Source organism: Myripristis murdjan, chromosome 13 (assembly GCF_902150065.1).
Source record: "Myripristis murdjan chromosome 13, fMyrMur1.1, whole genome shotgun sequence".
NCBI classification, from domain to species: domain Eukaryota; kingdom Metazoa; phylum Chordata; class Actinopteri; order Holocentriformes; family Holocentridae; genus Myripristis; species Myripristis murdjan.
Window position 1 is genome coordinate 17,638,379 of NC_043992.1, and position 19,627 is coordinate 17,658,005.

General features: G+C 43.0%; 1 protein-coding gene across 1 annotated transcript; it reads left to right on the forward strand.

The window, feature by feature from the left end:
- The first annotated feature begins 8,720 nt into the window (after positions 1-8,720).
- Positions 8,721-19,601, forward strand: vwa7 (von Willebrand factor A domain containing 7). Its single transcript, XM_030066824.1, has 17 exons — positions 8,721-8,773; positions 10,096-10,375; positions 10,603-10,836; positions 11,404-11,500; positions 11,901-12,035; positions 12,608-12,803; positions 12,904-13,073; positions 14,079-14,191; positions 14,384-14,500; positions 14,700-14,906; positions 15,130-15,262; positions 15,783-15,935; positions 16,477-16,569; positions 16,718-17,001; positions 17,556-17,692; positions 18,108-18,267; positions 18,396-19,601. The coding sequence occupies exons 2-17, from the start codon at positions 10,133-10,135 to the stop codon at positions 18,972-18,974; spliced, it is 3,051 nt and encodes a 1,016-aa protein (XP_029922684.1). The 5' UTR covers positions 8,721-8,773; positions 10,096-10,132; the 3' UTR covers positions 18,975-19,601.
- Positions 19,602-19,627: the final 26 nt, after the last annotated feature.

The window sequence follows — 19,627 nt, forward strand, 5'->3', positions numbered from 1 at the left end:
CGGCAACTGGTGGACTGCTCCAACATAATTTCATTGTTTTTGTCATGGTTTTGTGTTGTGTTTCATGTGGGATTCTGTCATGGTTTAGTGTTTCTTGTGTTTTGTTTGATTCTGTTTCATTTGTGCTTCTGTCATGGTTTTGTGTTTCTTGTGTTTTGGTTTGATTCTGTTTCCTGAGTTTCTTTTGCCTAGTTCCTTTCAGTGATTTCACCTGTGCCTTGTTTGCTCCTCCCTGTGCCACACCTGTCCTGTGTCTGTTAATCATCCCTGATTGTTCTGTTCCCTCCCAGTGTTTTACCTCAGCCTATCCTCTGTGTTCTCCTGTCTTGTGCTCCAGCCCCTTCCCCAGGTGTGTCCTGTTTGATCATTAGTTCTGTATTTAAGTCCTGTCTTGAGTTTTGTTCCTTGTTGGTTCATTGTTTAGTTTTGTGTCCTGTTGCGTTCTGCCTGGTTTCTTGCGTTCTTGTATATATTAAATTGTGTTTGCCATTGAGCAATTTTGCCTGCGGCTCCTGCTTTTGGGTCCTCCACCTTCCAGCCCTTTCGTGTCAGTTTTGTGCAATGACAATAAAGATTGTCTTATCTTATCTTAATTTGAGGAGAGTGGCAGCTACAGTATCTGACCAAAAAAATGGTATTTGAAACAGATAACCAACATACCAACCACAAGTCATGTGTGTCTGATTTCCAAAAGACAAACCTTCTGAATCCAAGCAAAGTGCAGTGGGTGTTGCCCTGCATCCTTATTTGTTTGCCAGTAACTACTGAAAATTTTCTGTACCCTTTTGTTGTAAAATTTTACCACCTTGTCACCCCCTGGTAGTGCATCAGGTCATTTTTCAATACAGTCCAGATTTTATTTTGAGTTATTAGATATTAGTTAGTTATAAGATATGAGAGAAATTAGAGTAATAATGCACAGCCATTTCACAAATGTCTATTTTGATACTCTCTATTCCCAATTAATACCAGATCAAGAGCAATTCAACCTGTAGCCAGTTGATGAAAACTTTCACATTTGCTCTTCTAAACTCATATGAAGAAAAACTTTTTTCCCTGGAAAAAACAGAACTGCATAAGTGATGAATTTTATGTATGTTATGTTTATGGAAGCATTATTAGGAGTATTATTTTGCAGGTTAGTACTTATAAGGAGTGCAATCCACCAAAGCAATGATTACTTCTCACCAAAGGCGTTGCCAAAACCAAGGAAAACATGGATCTGTGGATTATATCACTTTAAATTCAATCAAAGACACCATAGCCCAGAAGTGACCAATCTGAAGTTTAGATGTGTCTTAGAAAGTCACATCAAAGACCATGATTAAATATTCCAGATTAAGACCTAGTCCTGTTTTAATTTAATCCCTGCCTGGGAAACTGCCAATAATTTATATAATATGTGTGTACATGCATTTTTTTTTCCAACTAACCTGTGAGAAGCTGCATTCTTCCTAACAAGATTTAGAACTTCTTTGGTGTTCTCCACCTCTCCATCAGTAAAGATAAAGAGCTGCTGATAAAGAACATGCAGGACTTTCTCAAAGGCATCCACAAACTCTGAGAGGCATGTAAGTGTGTTTCCGTCACCCAAGTGGATACACTGGAATGACAGCAAGGGTGTGGTAAGCACATGGTTAAACAAACTGTAGTGTGTGTGTGTGTGTGTGTGTGTGTGTGTGTGTGTGTGTGTGTGTGTGTGTAAAACTGTAGATGTTGAAATAGCAGCCCATTGGCAAGCTCTTCAGCAGGAGTAGCAGAGTATCCTAGGAGGCAGAAAGAAAACACACTGAACATCGCTGAGAGAGAGGGAGAATAGGAATAATTCAACCAAGAAAAGAAAAAAGAAAAGAAAAGTGAGATTCTACCCTGGCGCTGCTGATGCAAGTCTGACCCTGATGGCTGCTGTCCATAGGACAATACATACTTCCAGATCGATCCAAAAGGAACACAAACTCCCCACATGAAGTCATTTTAGACATCACAGCCTGGGGGAACTCGGGGTACAGGCTCAGCATCACTACTGGGTCACCCATCAGACTGCCTGCAAGAACAGGGACTCACTAAGTCAGTCAGTGATGTACCTGTTTCTAGAGCTTCTCCCTCAGCGGGCGTCCGACAGTAACCACAAATAAAAACTTTTACCTTCTATTCAAGTACTTTTCTCTTAAATATCATTCAAAATATCAGTTTGGGGAAGAAGGCAAAGCCTCTTCTTCTTAGAAGAAGAGAAGCTGGCACAGAGGTCACCTGAGTGCTGCCACCTTCACTACCTGTGACAGACATCAGACAAGTGAAGAGTGTCTCTATTAATGAGATATTAGACTCTAAAATCACTTTTTAGTGGCTGAAAACCAGTGTTTGGCTGAGCTGAAGTTGCGAGTCATGCAGTCAACATATCATTATGAAGTTTTAGGAGGAAGAAAGAAAATAATTCATCCACTTAAAATAACCTGTCATGGCTCTGGCTATGACTCAAGTTTTTCTCTTGCGTTTCACTGTGTTCCCTTCCTCCCTTATGTTCTTCCCCACCTATTTGCCTCAGTGTGTCAGTCTGTGTGTGTGGCGTGTGCATGGCTCACTCTCTCCCAGCCTCCTGCCTCACCACCTCACCTGCCTTCAGTAGACTCATCAACTCTGCAGTATAATAACCACAGCACTCCCTCCACTCTTTGCCCGATTGTTCAGTCTGTTTCAGTGGTAGATATTCTCTTGACCACTCTCCTACCAGTACTTGAGTTATACTCTCAGTGAGATTTCTCCCAGTGTTTCTTTGTGCCTGTGGAACTTACTTTGTGTCTCCCTGTGCTCAGGATCCCTCAAGCCCTCCATGTCCCCTCACCTGCTCACACCACTCCTGCCTGCCTGCCTGCCTGCCTGTCTACCTGCATAGTCCTCTCTCTGGACAACCTTCCTCTCTGTTCTGCCAGTCTCCACCATTCATCATCCCATCAGACCTCAAGTCTTATTTCCCCTGCCACCATCATACCACAAACTGCAGTAAATCCTCCATCTTTACCTTTCAATCTGTCTGTGTCTGCATTTGGGTCCAGCCAAAAACCAAAGTGTAACATAACCCGCAACTGAAGTTGATTGACTTTTCATTTTGGGTTGAACTATTAAGCTCTTCACCATTGTGCTCACTGTCAAACTAATTGATGGCTTCATTGAGTTCACATAAACCATATCCGAAACTCCGTCAGAGATCTTGCTGGGAGTTTCTCTTGTGTGTAAGGTTTTCTTCTGTGCCTTTTTGCCAGTTACCTGCTGTGTGTCTGTTCAGACCCCATAGTGGCAGCCTCCTGTCATATCCAACTATCGCCTGTATATGTGTTATCCCCATTCATCTGTCCACACCCACCTGCCCTCCCAGCTGCAAAATTTTAGTGCCCCATGTGGCTTGGCACACTAAAATAGGGCCTTTTGTATGGATGTGTGTGTGGTGTGCATGAAGCTGAGACTTGAAGGTTTAGGGTGAAAGGACTGGCTGGTCTTTCCTACCCTGAGGTTGGTAGCGAGGGTTGAGCACAGCAGGCAGACAGAATCTCAGTCCGTCATCAGCCTGCACAGCCAGCTCAGTGACTTATTCCAGCCTGATGGAGGCGCTCTCCTCTGGAGGCAGGCTGCCCACACTCAGAGAGAATATATCTGGGCTCTGCTCACTTTCCTCCAACAGGAAGGCCTGCTGACCGGAGCTCAATGCATCATCATACTACTCACGAGCCTGGAGAAAAGACATGATTGATCCATTTCCATTGTGGTAAGGAGTTGCACTGTGGCTTTTTCAAACATGGGGGTGAAACCTGTTTTTCAAACCGCAGCATAAAGTCAGTGGAAAGAATGCAAAGTTCATGCTCACCTTTTGTTTTTCTTGCACCTCAGCCGCAACCTGTGTCTGTCCTATCTTTGCACTGAAATGACAGACAGCAGCATCTGCAGGCATGGGGAAGACAAACACAGCCTCGAGCGGTTTGTCCTCCTTGTTCTCATAGTGCAGCGTAGAGACCACTGTCGCCACATGGTCCCTCACCTCCACCTCCACCTCGATGCCCTTCAGAGGAACTGACAGAGAAACAGGAGGAAAGAGAAACATGTCCAACACAAAGGGCTCTAGTTTCCCGGCGCAGCGCGGGGTGGCGCAGTGAGGCGAACCCCGCGCAGAGCTAGTTTCGACCGGCGAAACGGCAGAGGCGGACAGTGTCCAAGTTTCGCAGGCGGAGGTTCGCCGAGATGGGAGTGGCGGCGCAGCGGGGGGAGGTGCCGACAGATTCAGCTTGGCGCAGTGACAGTTTCGTGCCAAAAGGCTTCGCCGAGGTGCGCCAAAAGCTCGCCATCTGAAACCACGTCTACTTTCAGCGCAAGGCGGAGCGGGGCTGGCGCAGTGGAAGTTTGGCTGACTGGCGCACATTACCAAAACCTCACAATCAGCACAAACGGTGCCAATCTCCTTTGATCTGACATCAGCTGTGATGGGACAGTTGATATGGAGATATATGTATGTGCTGATTGTGATCGTAGCATTGAATAGTGTTTTTTTTGTCGGTATTTATTGCATTGTTCATGCGTCTGACATTCCGGAAGCCTGCCTGTGAGGTTTTGGTGACGTGTCCGCACTGCTCGCCGGTCTCCGCTCCGCGCCTGTCTCCTGGGCTCCGCTCCGCCTGGCAATAGACCTCCTTGTCAGCTGTGTAAACTTTCATTGCGCCTTCACGCAGCGCATTTTAAAGGCAAGGCTCATTTGATTGGTTACATGTGAATCGGCTGTGTCAAACCCACTCCACGCCTTCTCTCCTCCCCTCCGCCGGTAGGAGGGACGGCGGAGTACTTGTGCCACCGAGAACGGCGTGCCAAACTTGGAAAATCCGCCTGGCCACACCCAGTTGGCGAAGCGCATCTGCGCTACGCCCCCGCCTCGCCTGGTCTGCGAAACTAGAGCCCAAAGCCTTACTGAGCCAGCTGCACCTGTCTTAATGTGGACAAAACTAGCCCTGAAGGATGAAACTCATAAACTTCATGACAGTTGTGTACGTGGTTCCTTCTTGTCAGTGAGCAGACCACAGCAGTTCACCATCCTGTCTGTGCAACAGGTACAGAGGAAGTTAGAGATTTATCTGACTTAGTGAAATAAAAGAGTAAACTTAAAACTATATATTGCTCAGCAGTAAAGATAAAGTGCCTTTCCATCTCTCTCTCTCTCTCTCTCTCTCTCTCTCTCTCTCTCTCTCTCTCTCTATCTATCTATTTGTCTTTCTGTCTATCTGTCTGTGGAAATATAATTACAGTCAAAAATCCAAAAATCCAAACATATACAAACATACAGCACCATAGTGCCGCTGTGACCTCTTTTCACTAGCACAAACACACTGTGCGTGGGTGTATCATAATAAAATTACCGTTTTTCCCAGCATTCAGAGGGAACTCCCTGCAGGTGAATTAAAAAAATGAACGAACATGAATTTTTCTCTCTTGTTTAACTCTTTATGACCATTTGATTACTTTACAGCAACAGACCGACTAAACAATCGACTTGAAGAACAAATGATAATGTTTTTTAACAGTAAAGTCAGCAGAGCTCACAAACACAATAAGCCCGCTGTGTTTGAAACATGAACCTCCTGGGGTGTTGTCCTTTTTTTTATTGTTGCAACCAGTGCCTGTGTTAGGCAATGGTAAGTTTACACTTATCTTTTTTTTTTTTTTTTTTTCTCCATTTTTCATTTTTATTGGGTGGCAGCCCTGTCACTGTTGTATTTCAACGATCTATCTTATCTTGTCTCTGAGCTATTATTACACGGTTACAGATTCGAGGTGAAATCCTATACTGCCATCTGCGTTCACCAGTTTAATAAACTGGCCAAAAGGACATCTAGGATTGGTCAGTTCATTTTCCAACTTTTCTCTCTATCGATCCTACAACCTAGGTGTACGCTAATAAATACTAATAAAAACAACAACAACAATAAAAACAACGCTAATAATAATAATAATAATAATAATAATAATAGATGAAATTTCTTCTTCTTCTTGTGTGTGTGTGTGTGTGTGTGTGTGTGTGTGTGTGTGTGTCCAACGCAGTTTCAGCTGCTTCCCCGTATTCATATATAGTAGGCTACATGTGGAGCGGCTGTCCGTGGGCGGTGCAGTGACAGCTCGCCGCTCGGTTTTCAGGCCGAGGTGCACCAGCCGGGTGGAGCTTGCACATGGAATTTGAGTCCCCAGATCTTTTAACCCCTCCACTGTTCGCTTTACAAATGCTTACCAACGTATTTGTGTATATTTGTAATACAGATTGCTGTATTACACGTCAATCCAGGACCATTTTGGGCTGGATAGTTGACCTGCTACAACGCTAAACTACACTAAACATATTAACGCGTTATGCGATATCCTGCCTGCATCTGATTGCTGACAATCATCTGGTTTTGTATGTGCATATTATTAAGTCAGGCTGTGTTCATGCATTTGGCCATGTTGTGGAGATTCCTTGCATCTACGTTTCTGCAAACCAACAAATGCGTTGAAATGTTAATGTTTCTGATCCAAAAACAGGCCTACGTCACATATCATCATGGATGTGGCGAAGCCTGTGTGCCACATGACTGTTAACATTTTCCAACACAGTCTGTACTTTATATTTTATAGTTTGTTTCATAGTTACCTCCAAATAAGTGGAGTTTCTGAATTTATGTCTAAACACAATAAATATTATAAGATAATATGACTATAATAATATGGTCATATGCATGCAATATTCAACTATAATGTAGACCTTAATGCAGTCATGTACATGAGCTAAGCCCTCTAAACAGCACATGATAGGCAAATGATAGATACACCACTGACTGTAACAGGGGTCAAACATGTGGAAGGATTGAGCCACTGCTATAAGCATCAGGTATGAATAGTGTTTGTTTACCTCAAACCACTGAGAAATGAAATGCTAAAGGATTTAAATTGCACAAATATAATTAGCCTCAGTAGTAACTTTAATCTAATACATGTGTAAGTATGTGTGTACCTACAGGTTAGTGTTGTATGCTGTTATCAGTATGGACACTATACGGCAAAGTGGGCTTTAGGATTCCTCCTCAGCAAGGTAGGTGCCTGCAGTGTTAACAGTGCACTGGCTTATGAGCTCAAATTAAATTCAGCACAAAGCCTCCCTTCCACAAACAGACTGAGTCTGACTCCAAATCAAGTCTTTATACAACACAAACCAGAATAATGAGTGACAATAATTAGTGAATGTTTACTTGACTCCAAGTTCTGTCATCTCATTATGAGTCACTTCTGAGGATTTCATACAAAACAAATTTTAAAAAATGATATGCAACCAGGCATATAATAAAGTAGGCCAAGAGATCTGCAGAGTAACACAAATCAACATGAAATAAGCCTCAGTGGAAACAGAGTGGGCTACCATTTTCAGTGACTTGTGTAAACAGGAAACATGTCGTGACCTAACCTGCAGGATGAGGTACGCAGGAGAAGCAGCACAGCTCTGCCAAAGACTTTGTCAGCCTAAATATGAATTTCCAGTGGCCAGCAGGACTCCCACTGAAGAAGCAGATGCATTGCAGCAGATCCAGGGTTAAATTGAACACTGTCAAATGATATACCCCCTCCGAACATACTTTGACTTTTCACATTTTTGTTTTTTCTCTCTCCCGCTCCCCCTCCATGAGTCACTTGGTCCTCTGGTCTAGTCACCCACAAATTCACGCTCACTTTCAGTCACCTGTACCAGCGCCTGACAGATTCCCTGTGGCTCGCTGAGGGTTTTGTTTCTCCTGCTGAGGAGCTGGAGGTGACACACATTGTAGACACAACTACTATGCAAAACAGCTTCTTTTGTCTCTGCCTCTGTGTCTGTCTCTTTTGCTCCTACACTGTGAAATAAAAACAAGATTTTGTCCTGACAACAGTATCATCTTTTAAGTCACAACTGTGGCTGACAAACATGCCAGGGTCAAAGCCCTGGGATAACAAAACCCCTTAAACCCATCTCCTCTGACAACCATCGAGCCAACAAACTGGAGTGCAGTGCTGAGCTTTGTGTTGTTTAGCAACTGACGTCCTTCTTCTTTACACTACCATTAGAAAGGGGGCAAACTAGGGGGAGAGGATAGGGTGGTAGTGTTTGCCATTGTGGAAAGCACCCAAAACGTTCTGGGTGTTGTTTTTTTTTTTTTTTTTTTTTTTTTTTTTTTTGGTCTTGTGAGAAAAGAGGGAAAGTGATGGATAAAGGGGCAGGGGGTTGGGGAGGGCCTAAGCTGAACACCATGGCTGGTAATATATGCGCTCCTATTGTGGCGGGTCAATGCACCATGCACTAATGGGGGGTAAGGAGGGGGCCTGTGGGGAAGCTATGACGGGATGTCTTCAGCCTCACGTATGGCCCCCTTGCTCGGACACACACCGAGGACCCCTCAGTGTCAAGCAGATACTTGTCCGAGCTCAGCAACGTGCTTCTTCCGTTAGTAACTTGTTTGTTTGTGTTTTCTTACTGAGGCGCAGGTCAGAGACACAAGGCCAAGGACAGACAGAAGACCCAATAATACTGTGATGCAGACAGGAATGGAGTGATACCAGCTACAGTCTGCCTTTTTTCTTACAGCTTGTGGTGAACGTGTGTGTGTGTTCATGCAAATGTAGCAAATGTATATGTGTGGATTTCCTCTGCAAACACCTGACTGAGACATCTCTGATATGTTCTGTGGTGTCTGAACACCACAAGTAAAGGGAAAGAGACAAAATAACAGGATGAACTGAGGTGAGAACAAGTTTTTTTTAATCATCATTAAAATGCTACTTTAACGCAGGGTAATGAGTAGACAGTGATTAAAACAATTCTTTTACACCATGCACTAAGTTTTGCAATGGGGACAGTTATTGTTTGATTTAATGTTAAGTGTTCACATGTGAAAGTTTGTTAATAGGCAAAGTATGCCTAAGACGTATGAGCAGTTGCTACAAGTGATGCACAGCACTCAAAGGTTTAAGTGCAATATTGTTCCTGCAAGTCATTCTTACAGAAAACTAAAAAAAAAAAAAAAAAAAGAATGTTACTACATTTATTAATCAATCTGCATGCATTTTGAGCGTCAGGGTTGGCACCACCACTGCAGAAGGAGGGAAGGGAGTGTTTGTGCAGTCTTCAGGACTTTGCCAATTAATTAAAACTGATTTACTGAATGAGGGATGACTCTCTTTGAGGCTGCAGGCTTTGTTTCAGCTTCTCCCTTGAAAAGGCAGAGACTATGAGAACAAAACCAAAGTATTGTATCTGCATAAAGATGACAAAGAACAATAGGAGCCTCTGTACAGACAAGGCTGAGAAAAATGCCAAAGGAGGAGGAGGGGTGGGGTGGAGGGGCGGGTGGAAGAGGAGGAAGTACACACTATTGATTGCAGCAAACTCATCAAATTAAAGCAAAACAAAACAAAACACTATACGGGACAACAGGGGTGAGGTCAATTCATTTTGGCCCACTGAGCGTGTGGGAAATGCATCCACCACAAAAATCATTGTGAATCAACTCAGTAAATCAGCTCATCTAAATTTGTTTTAATGTTTGAACTTTCAATGATTAGATATAACATTTCTAATAAACTGTGCATAAAACTGAAATATACCTTATTAGTATAACATCCAACCACACATCTCAGGTGATTCTCAGGTCTAGAAGTCATTCCTTCCGTTTCAGAAGAGAGACGAGCAGCCTTTCTTAATCTTAAATTAAATTCCGTGAGAACTCAGAGTTTTTCCTGTAAAAATAAAAATGACAGAAAATGTGTACTGTAGGCAAGCTCTTTTTGACTTACCGTTTTCCTACAACCCAGACAACTAGAAACTGAGATGTGTAAAGATTTGGTATATCATAATAGAGGGAAACATGAGTGAAAAAAAAAAAAAAATGTGTTGAAGTGTGGCCATGTGAGTCCAAGAAGTTGCTGAAAATGATGCAATGTTTCAAAGGGGCTCCTTAAACATTTAAGTTTAACATTAAATTGGATAGCAATAATAAAATTCTAAAAAAAAAAAACAAAAACAAAACAAAAAAAAACTTCAAAGACCTTTGCTTTGTCTGACAGGTTTAATGTTATCTGGCTACCCTATCACCAGGAAGTGATGTCATCGAGTGGAGTAAGAGTTTGGGACAGGAGTGGGATGTGGATGCACTGGTTCGCTGTTGCTTACCTACTCATGGCTGTGCCGTGCATGGGCTTCCTCCCCAACTTCTGGTCCCGAGTATTAACTCTGTCTTGGGGCTCACACACACATCAGCACATCACAGAGCAGGCCATTCTCAATGTCACCCTGGAGACTTTGATGGCCAGTAACAAACAGCAGCACAACCTCACACAGGAACAGGTGAGCCGGCGCTTGATGAATTTTCACATCTACAGATCGTGTAAATTTATGTAAAAAATCCTTGACTCATGTCACATTCTAAGGACAAATGAGTTGAACCATTACTAACATACTGATGTTGATGTGTTTTCAACAAAGAGTTTCCTTTTGTAATGCATAACCTAGCTGTGGTTTGAGCACAGAGCTGCTTGCCAGTTGCAGTAAAAATGAACCTGTGCTCCTCGCAGACCGGGCTGGGTCGTGGCTTCTGGCGAGCCGTGGGGGAAGTGGTCAAGTCCAATGCAGCCATGGACTTCTTGAGCTCTACCAGGTCTGACCCGGTCTACCACTTTGATTCAGAGCGTGTGGACAGCGCCATGGTGATGCTGAGGCAGTTCTGGGCCCAGACTCTGCTTTCAGTTCGAGCCAAAGAGTACCAAACTGCCCGCCAAAGCTTGGGCCAGCTGTTTCACTCTCTGCAGGTACACTGTAACTACGGCAAGTTTAGAAAGCTATGATTTATAATCTATGATACTTAATTGTGATGAAACACAGAACAAGGCAAGACATTAGTAAACTGAAATCATGAATGTGATCAGGATCATGAATTAGGAGAATCGTGAAAGAGCAAGACCCAAGGCTATCAGCGGCCAAAAAAAAAACAAAAAACAAAAAAAAAACAAAAAAAAAACTTTTCAGGTAAATTGCTAAGAAATGTCAAACTGGAGACAGGAGAGGTGAGGACTTCAGAGCAGTGTCTGAATTCCTCCAGGGGTGTGAGGAGTTTCCATGAGATCAAGACAATGAATTGAAAATGAATGTTGAAAATGAATTCTGACAACCAGCTGAACCCAATCTGGCCTTCTGTCATCAAAGATAATGCTAAAGCAAACAGGGAGAGTCAGTGAGGTTGACAGGAGCAGGGACTAACAACACATCAGCAATCAGCAGCTTTTGTATATTTTGACTGGTGTAAGGCTTTCCGATAAGAACATGATGAATCATTACACAACATAGGTCATTTTTTTGTCCCACATGTGCTGTGGCAGGACTTTTACAGCCACAGTAACTGGGTGGAGATGGGCCAGCATACCATCTACCTTCACCTGCTGCAGCCTGAAGAGCCAGCCCTCCCTGTGGCTAAAGGTCAGTCACACTCACACAGCTGCGATTTAACACTGCCAGTACCTCAAAAAAAGATTCAAGAATCATAAATGTGTTAAATGACTATTTCACATGCACCGATTTGCTTTAAATATCAAATATGTAACGCAAACTCACCACCAACCAAACCAACTTAAAGGTACAGATTTTAAATTTTACAAATAGATGCTTCTCCAAACTCCATGAATCACCTTATATAAGGTAGGCAAGACTTAAATAAGACAGGTTGGCTTTACTTAAATATTTAAGCATACCAGTTAATGCAAAGAAAACAGCCTCAGATTACCAGCTATCAAAACACAGTGCATGTACTGAAACAATAAATTTAATGAAAACATGAGGACATTTTCATATACTAACCCTTCTTCCTCTGTGGGCACAGATGACACTCCCACCTGTATGGAGTGTTTCAGCGCCACCTGTCGAGACAATCTCCTGCCGAGACTGGCCCACAGACAGCAGCACTCCCCGCTGCTCACCACCGGTTACTTCAGCACCGTGCCCTCCAAACCAGAGGGTGTGTCCCAGTAAAACCCTTATATGCAAATAAATAGAATTTTCTGTACGGAACAAAGATATGTTTATTGAAGCAAAATAGCAATTTTTTAATAAACAGGCACAAAAAAAAAAAAAAAAAACTAAACAGAGAAACCAGCAGAATAATCCCTACCACCCCCTCCAACAACCCTGGTATATGTTACAACATTAAGTCAATAGCCAAGAAGATGTGATGATGGAAGTAAGGCTAGAAGAGAGACCCATATTTTTTCATATGTTGCTGGTTTCCTCCTCACACTGCACAGGATCTTTTCAGGTGTACTATAGGATGTTAACACATTTAGCCATTGCCTCCATGAAGGAGGGAGTTCAGATTTCCAATTCTGTAGAATGCACTTTTTTGCAACTGTGCCCATGAGTAATATAGCAGCATTTAAAAAAAAAAAAAAAAAAATTATGGTTCACATTAAGTTCCTGTACATCTCCCAAAATTTGAGACCCAAAAAGAACATTTACATTTCAAACTGAAAATTGGATCTCTATCAGGCTTTGAGAAGGTCAACATAACGTTCTACACTATTTCCTTTTCAGGCAAATGTAGTCATGGGGGTATTCTGGACAGCAGCCGCCATAAGGGCGCCAAAGGGGGCATCAACAAGGACAGCACCTCGCCACTTTTCTCTCCTCACCATTACCTCCACGTGGAAGCTGCCAACCTGGCAACGGAGGCCACCCTGTCTGTCCTGAGAGACCTTCGAGACACCGTGGGCCACACAAGCTTCCTCAAGTGGGTCTCATCAGTTTTATACAGTTTGTGATGACCAGAGAACAAAAGGTGCAACATCATATGACTGCCAGCTGGTGAGTGCATACGTCTCCTTTGACAGGCTCTTCAGTGTGAAGCAGGCTCCCGCGCTGGTGTTTGTCATGGACACTACAGGTAGCATGTTTGAGGAGATCACTGCTGCTCGTCGCCGGGCCTTCTCCATCATCCAGAACCGTGCTGAGACCCCCGGGCAGCCTCGCACCTTCCTGCTCGTGCCCTTCCATGACCCAGGTGAGGCTGCGGCCATCTGTTACAGTTTCTGAAAACAAGAAATGATCAGGTCTTTGCTGCGGGGGCTTAACCCTCCTGTTACCTTCAAATTTACATAACATACAAGACATCTCACTACTACAGTTACGTCCTGTTAGTTTTTTGACAGTTAGAAATGGCATGTTATAGTTACTTAGTGTCATCCAAAAAAAACAAAAAATAATGTGTGTAAAACTTTGATATTTCTTATATGTTTTATACTGCTTAAAAAGCCAGGTTCAAACAAGCTGAACCCAAAGAAACACCGGTGTGCACAAAATGTCAACAGGACATTGAAAACATATCATCATGTTAATTTTATGTTTACTCACTTGTCCCCATTAAATTAGGAAAATTCATTAAATATGAAGAAAAAAATAGGATGATTAAATCACTTCTTAACACTCTTGCTTTTATGAAACAATCTGGTGTCTCTTACCTAATATTTCATGTCTCAGTTTAATATTTGTCGTTTTGCTTTTACAGTCCTTGTTTTGATTGTGGTGCTTTTTATTATAAATGTTGACTTCTGTTTTTGTAAAAATCTGTTGTCTCTTCCACTGAGCACTAGGTGTCATTGCAGCATTGCGTCAGTGCTTTAGCTCTCATGGTGCCCCGCAGCTTTATTTGCAGTCCAGTTTTAGACCAAGAATGAAATACTTTACAGCATATTTTAAAAATTCATAAACATCTATAAATATAATACATACAAATATGATAATATGTTATTTATTGTTTATTTGTCGTAATATGTTATTTATAGTTGTTGTTTGTTCTTGGGATTAAGCATTGTATGGTTAGACCTCTAAATTCCTAATGTTTTTATTAGATTAATACATTATGCCTTAGCAAATAAATAATGCTTCAAAGCTCCCATGCATTAAATCTAATGGCTGACAACATTTTAAGTGATCCACTGTAATTCTTGCTCAGAAGCCTGTCTGTATGTATGCTTGGCAAAGTGAACATTTCTAACCCATGCTGCAGACGTAGGACCAGTGTATGAGACAGATGACCCGGACCAGTTCATGTCCTACATGGAGGACCTGATGGCTCTGGGAGGAGGAGACGAGCCCGAGATGTGCCTCTCTGCCATCCAGGTGACTTCACTGAACCCAGTATATATACGTATATGTCCAGCTGTTTGACTATTACATCATGTAACACTGTTTTTGGGGCAGACAGGGCAAATTGCATCATTAACTTCTTCAGTGTTTGCATCAGTGTGTGAACATGTGAATTTATGCGTGCATGTGTAGGGTGTCCCTTGTTAACTTGCTGTGTGTTTTTAGCTGGCGCTCACGCACAGCCCACCGCTGTCAGAGATCTTTGTATTCACTGATGCTTCCCCCAAAGACGCCCACTTGTTCAGTGCAGTGAAGGCTCTCACACTGGAGAAACAATGCAAGGTGATTTTCAGTGTTGTTGAACTGGAGTAACCCCTTCAAAAGACCGTCTTGTCAAATATTTACTCAAGCGATTGTGAATAATCCATTCTTATTGCATGTTTGTTGATTTTTTTTTTTTTTTTTTTTTAAACTGTTGTGCATTACTGTGGACAGAAAATGTATGAACCATCAGCCCTGTCCTGGGTTTGTTTTCACACAGGTGACTTTTCTCCTAACTGAGGACCCCAGTCAGACAATGAAAAGTCGAGGGAAGAGGAGGAAAAGGCGCTCAGAGCCTCTGTCCCCTGACCGTTTTTCCCTGTACTCCTCCCTGTCCTCTGTGTCGGGGGGTCTGACAGTATTCACCACTAACTCTGACATCCACAGGGTCTCTACCATAGTGGAGGATAACACAGCTGCTAACAAGGTACTGCAGCAAGGTCCTTTGATGGAATTATCAACATTTGTATCACTAGTGTAGCTGCAATGACTTGGGCCATACGCAGAGGGAACAAATCAAGCAGCTGGGCTTGCCAGTGAGGCTATTATTGGGATGCTGCATTTGAGGTTGTTTACATGTCTCAAAAATTAAATTGCATGTGCATTTCAAGGACAGTGCAGATGAAAAAAAGTATTTCTTTCACACACAGGTGACCCTCCTCCATGTGGAGAGTGAGGATGATCTGATGTCATCTCATTCCTTCAGAGTTGACAGCTCGGTCAAGACCGTCACCCTCCACGTCACTGGCAACCTGATCGACTGCAGCCTCACTGATCCTTCAGGTACCTGAAGGGCCACATCCTGTAGCCCACCCACTTTGCACCTACCCACTGTTAGTTTTACAGAATTTTAAACATAATGTTCTGGTATGGAAAAAAGGTACATCAAAGTGATAATGAAAAGTGCATGCTTCTATATGCTGCAACCCAGGTTGTCCTAATTTTTTTTCTTCCTCTATTTTGTGAAAATCACAGCCAAATTAATTAGCCATATTAAACTGGTTGTTGAAATTCTGAATACACAAACTACTGACTTTCCACAATCTTACATTTCTCGCCCAATATTTTCCTTTAACTACACTAGATGGGCCCACAGCTACATTGATATGTGCCTCTAGCTTTGAAGGGACCTGGTACACACCTTATGGACTCACTATATGTGTGACAGTCCATAAAACGTCTTTATTATCATTTTACTCTCATTGTCTTGAGTCACCTTTGTCCAATATGTCTTTCAAAAGGATACTTTGTACACCTATTATGCTCAGTTAAGTCAAGTGTATCATCTGTCCCTCCTTCTCAGGCCGTAGCCAGTCTCTGCTGAGTGAGCACGGTCCTCTGGCAGAACTGGAGCACTTTAAAGGTCTGTACCGCATTAGCCTGCTCTCTCCGATACAGCCGGGCCAATGGGACCTCCAAGCCAGGACAGATGGCCACTTCACATTCAATATTATAGGTAAAAAAAAAAAAAAAAAAAAAGGTAGGATTATCTTAAATGAAAAAGAGGACAGCCCTATTTAAAGACCCTTTGTCCCCTAAAATAGCTGACCTTGACTATACAATAGTCAAGGTCAGCTATACTGTACAAGCTGCCACCAGCTGCCAGTCAACTATACTGTGCAAGTTTCTTACTAGAGAGGTGTTTTCACAGTCTGCTACTGAAGGTGGAGGTGTCTGTGCACACCCGTAAAATCTGAGATTCTGGGATTTTTGGACGGATGGATTATCAAATACAAAACAAGTTATGAGATGGTGTGCGGGAAGTTTGGGGGTGGATGGGGACCGTTTGCATATTCATAGATCTGTGCATACTTAATGAGTGCAAGGTGTAGAGTTATATCTAAGTAATTTTTTTCAATGTATAAATATGTAACATTGATGATAAGAGATGATTTTTAGGGTTTTAATCAATGGCAGAAGTAGGACTTGAAAGCAGCTCAGTGACATGAAGAAAGGTAATGAGGAGACGAAAACATTTATTTGCTCTGTGTCCACAGGTGACAGCAATGTGGACTTCCTGTATTACTTTGCCACTGTAGCCAATGAGACACACCCAGGTTTGGCCAGAGTGGATGGCAGTCCAATAGCAGGTGAGTGAAATAATGAATCAGATCACAGATACTATGCATTTCTGGTGACAGCCTTAGATTAAGAAATGGCATTGGTAGTGAAAAAGTGCCCTTGAATCTTTTCTTTTTCGACCAGTTTGTCCTTTACATTGTGTGTGTAATCTCCCAGGTATCCCTATCTTTCTGGTGCTGGCTGTTACGGGCCTAGCTCCCAATCAGGATGCCTCTTTCAGTCATGCGACACTGTTGGGAGCCAATGGGGAGAGCCTTCAGCAGGTGTGGCTCAACTCATCGTCTTCTTCATCTTCGTACTCTGGAGAGGAGCTGGTAGGTTGGGTGGAGTCCGTTCCCCGAGTTCCCTTCTGTATCCGCCTCTCAGGACGAGACAGCAGAGGAAACAAGCTGGAGAGGGTTTCCACGGAGATGATACAGCCCACTCACGTTCAGATACAGGTAACCAGGAGTGGAAAATGAAATGATATTAAACAGGGCACTAGAAACATTGCAGAGTACAACAGTGAAAGGGAAATATTTCACAAAAATGGTATTATGTCAGCTGCAGAAAATCGAAAGAAAGACTTTAACTTTCTGTCCTCCTCTCTCAGTTTATCAATGCTTTATTTATTTATCTAGTTTTTTTTATTGGTGAAAAACAATTCAAGAAGTGTTGTTAATTGGTGTAATCATAAGTGAAAAATACAGCGTACTGACAGCAATTTACCACTAATAAGGCCAAGCCACCATTAACTGGCTTCTGCCTTGAATTTTAGAATTCACATATCTCAGCTTCTGAAATGTCCCTACATGACCTCTCTTGAGCTCACTCTCTGTATAAATAACTGTTGGTGGGTTTTCTAAATCATGCAAGAAAGTGCCAGTAATTAATTTGATTTACAGCCTTGAACTGACAGCTTGTTGGCTTTCATACTGGCTCCCAAATCCGCCGGCCCTTCTGTGATAATCTTTCAATCTCTCTCGATCAGCCTGTTTGTGTCTCTGTGTTTTAGGTGCTGTCTGTCCCGCGCCTGGTTCCTGGTCACAGCGCCATGGTGCACTTTGATGTCCTGAACCACGGCCCGGCCCGACTCTTTAATCTGACGGCTGATGATGACTCCGGATATCTTCATCAGAGAGGACCTCACAGGTGAAGCTTTTAGTCAGGAGTTAAATTCAGCACGGAGCTATTTTGGGAACAGCAGATCACTCCCTCTTGCTGCTGTGTTCTTGCCTGTTATTATCCCGTGGTCACCATCTGTAATGTATATATCAGAGCAGCATGTTGCACAGCATTTGAGGACATTTGTCTTTGAATAAGATATTGATACATATAAATATAGCTATTTTTGCACTTTTCGTTCACCTACAAAATTATGATTATTTGTGGTGAGAAAATTAAATAAGCCATGTTGTGGAAATATTCAGTAGTAAAGTGCAGGCAACATTTTATGTTTCAGATGGGATATATATGGTCTTGAAAGGAAACCTTTCACATACACGATTCTGTCAATTTTGTGAAATGGTAATCTACAGAAGTTTAAACTTGTGTTTCTTTTCTCCAGCTTCCCTGTCGCAGAACGAGGGTCTCTGCGTGGTCAGGTGGACCTCCACACACCTGCCACGGCCGAGGCAGGACAGACTGTCACCCTGACACTCACCGTACGCGCTCTTGATTCCCCAGACTCAAATTATGCAGTGGCTTACCTGACAGTTTTCCCTCCGGTGAGCTCACATTTTGATCTCTAATGTGATACACCCTTTGGAACTTTGTTTTAGTGTTATTTACAAATGTTATAGTCATCACCTACAGTATTTTTCATCACTGACATCTCTTCCTATTTCTCCTGTAGGACCCTGACATTTCCCCTCCCTCATGCTCCACAACACAAGTACAGCGGCCCTGCCCTGCCCAGTGCACCAACTCCACATGGAGTGTATCACTGGCCGTGTCAGACAGGGGGCGCTCTGGCCTTGCTGCCCTGCAGCTGCATCAGGGTGGGGGCGTTCTCACTCTGTTCCACAGCCCCCCAACAACAGGGGACAGCCTGGAAGAGGCCCAGCTCCAGGCAGACCAAAACAGGACAGGCCACGGGAGCCATCACCGCCCCCACTCCCACCCCCACCACAGAGCCCGATTAAAGAAAGGAGACCCTCCTATGAACGTGTCTGAGTGGGTGGCAGGCTCATCTCAGCCCTTGTGGGGAAGGTACACGTCCAGCTGCTGTGCTCCTCAGGCAGAGCTGCTGGTGTGGGACGGGGCAGGGAACATGAGGCGCTGCCATCTAAGCTCCAGCCAGCAGAGGCAGAAAAAGGAGAGAAGCACAGAAACCAGTGGAGCTGGAACAATGACACACACAAGCTTTTTACCCCCTTGCATTGGGCTTATTATTGTCAGTATGACTACAAAGGTGTTTTGCTGGTCAAACTAATCTGTGTGTTGACTACTGGATTCCAGCACGCTCAGCGTCAGATGAGCTAAACAACGGACATATCATGGCTAATATTGTGCTCAAAGACATACCGTGTGCCAAGCATACAGCTGTTTTTTTAATCAAAATGATTATCTGGATAGTTATGGACTCCGAGGGAAACTTCACCCACCTGTTCCATGAGACAGGTGTATAGGACCTGCCTTTCAAAAAGACTCACGCACATTGTTGAACTTGCAATAATAAATTTGCTTTGCAATGTTTTGGCACTAGTCCTTGATCAGGGAAGTTATGGACACATCATGGACAAAATTTTAAGAGCAAATAATCATGCATTTAATGCACAAGAAATTGTCTTAATGATATTTTTTTACATCAATAGTTGCTGTAACAAATCATCATAATGTTAATAAATGTTTGGTTGCTGTACCAAGTATATATGCTGCATTTTGAAACAGTTTCATGCCAGGACAGTTTTGTATACCAGTAATTGGTATCAATTTGATATTGTGCTGTTACATCAAAATGAAGGACCTGCTGCACAGCGTACATTACCCACACACCCACACTCAGTCAGAACCTCTTCATAAGATCTTCCTCACATACAGACTACTGATTGCTCATGCGTTTGCCACTGTGATTCTTAAACCAAG

What these genes read in the sequence shown, in the direction of transcription:
- vwa7 (XM_030066824.1), top strand. Translation starts at nt 10,133, where the DNA reads ATGTCATCGAGTGGAGTAAGAGTTTGGGACAGGAGTGGGATGTGGATG. An exon ending in CGTGCCCTTCCATGACCCAG is followed by an intron (nt 13,074 to 14,078) that starts GTGAGGCTGCGG and finishes CCCATGCTGCAG; the next exon opens with ACGTAGGACCAGTGTATGAG. An exon ending in GGATGGCAGTCCAATAGCAG is followed by an intron (nt 16,570 to 16,717) that starts GTGAGTGAAATA and finishes GTAATCTCCCAG; the next exon opens with GTATCCCTATCTTTCTGGTG.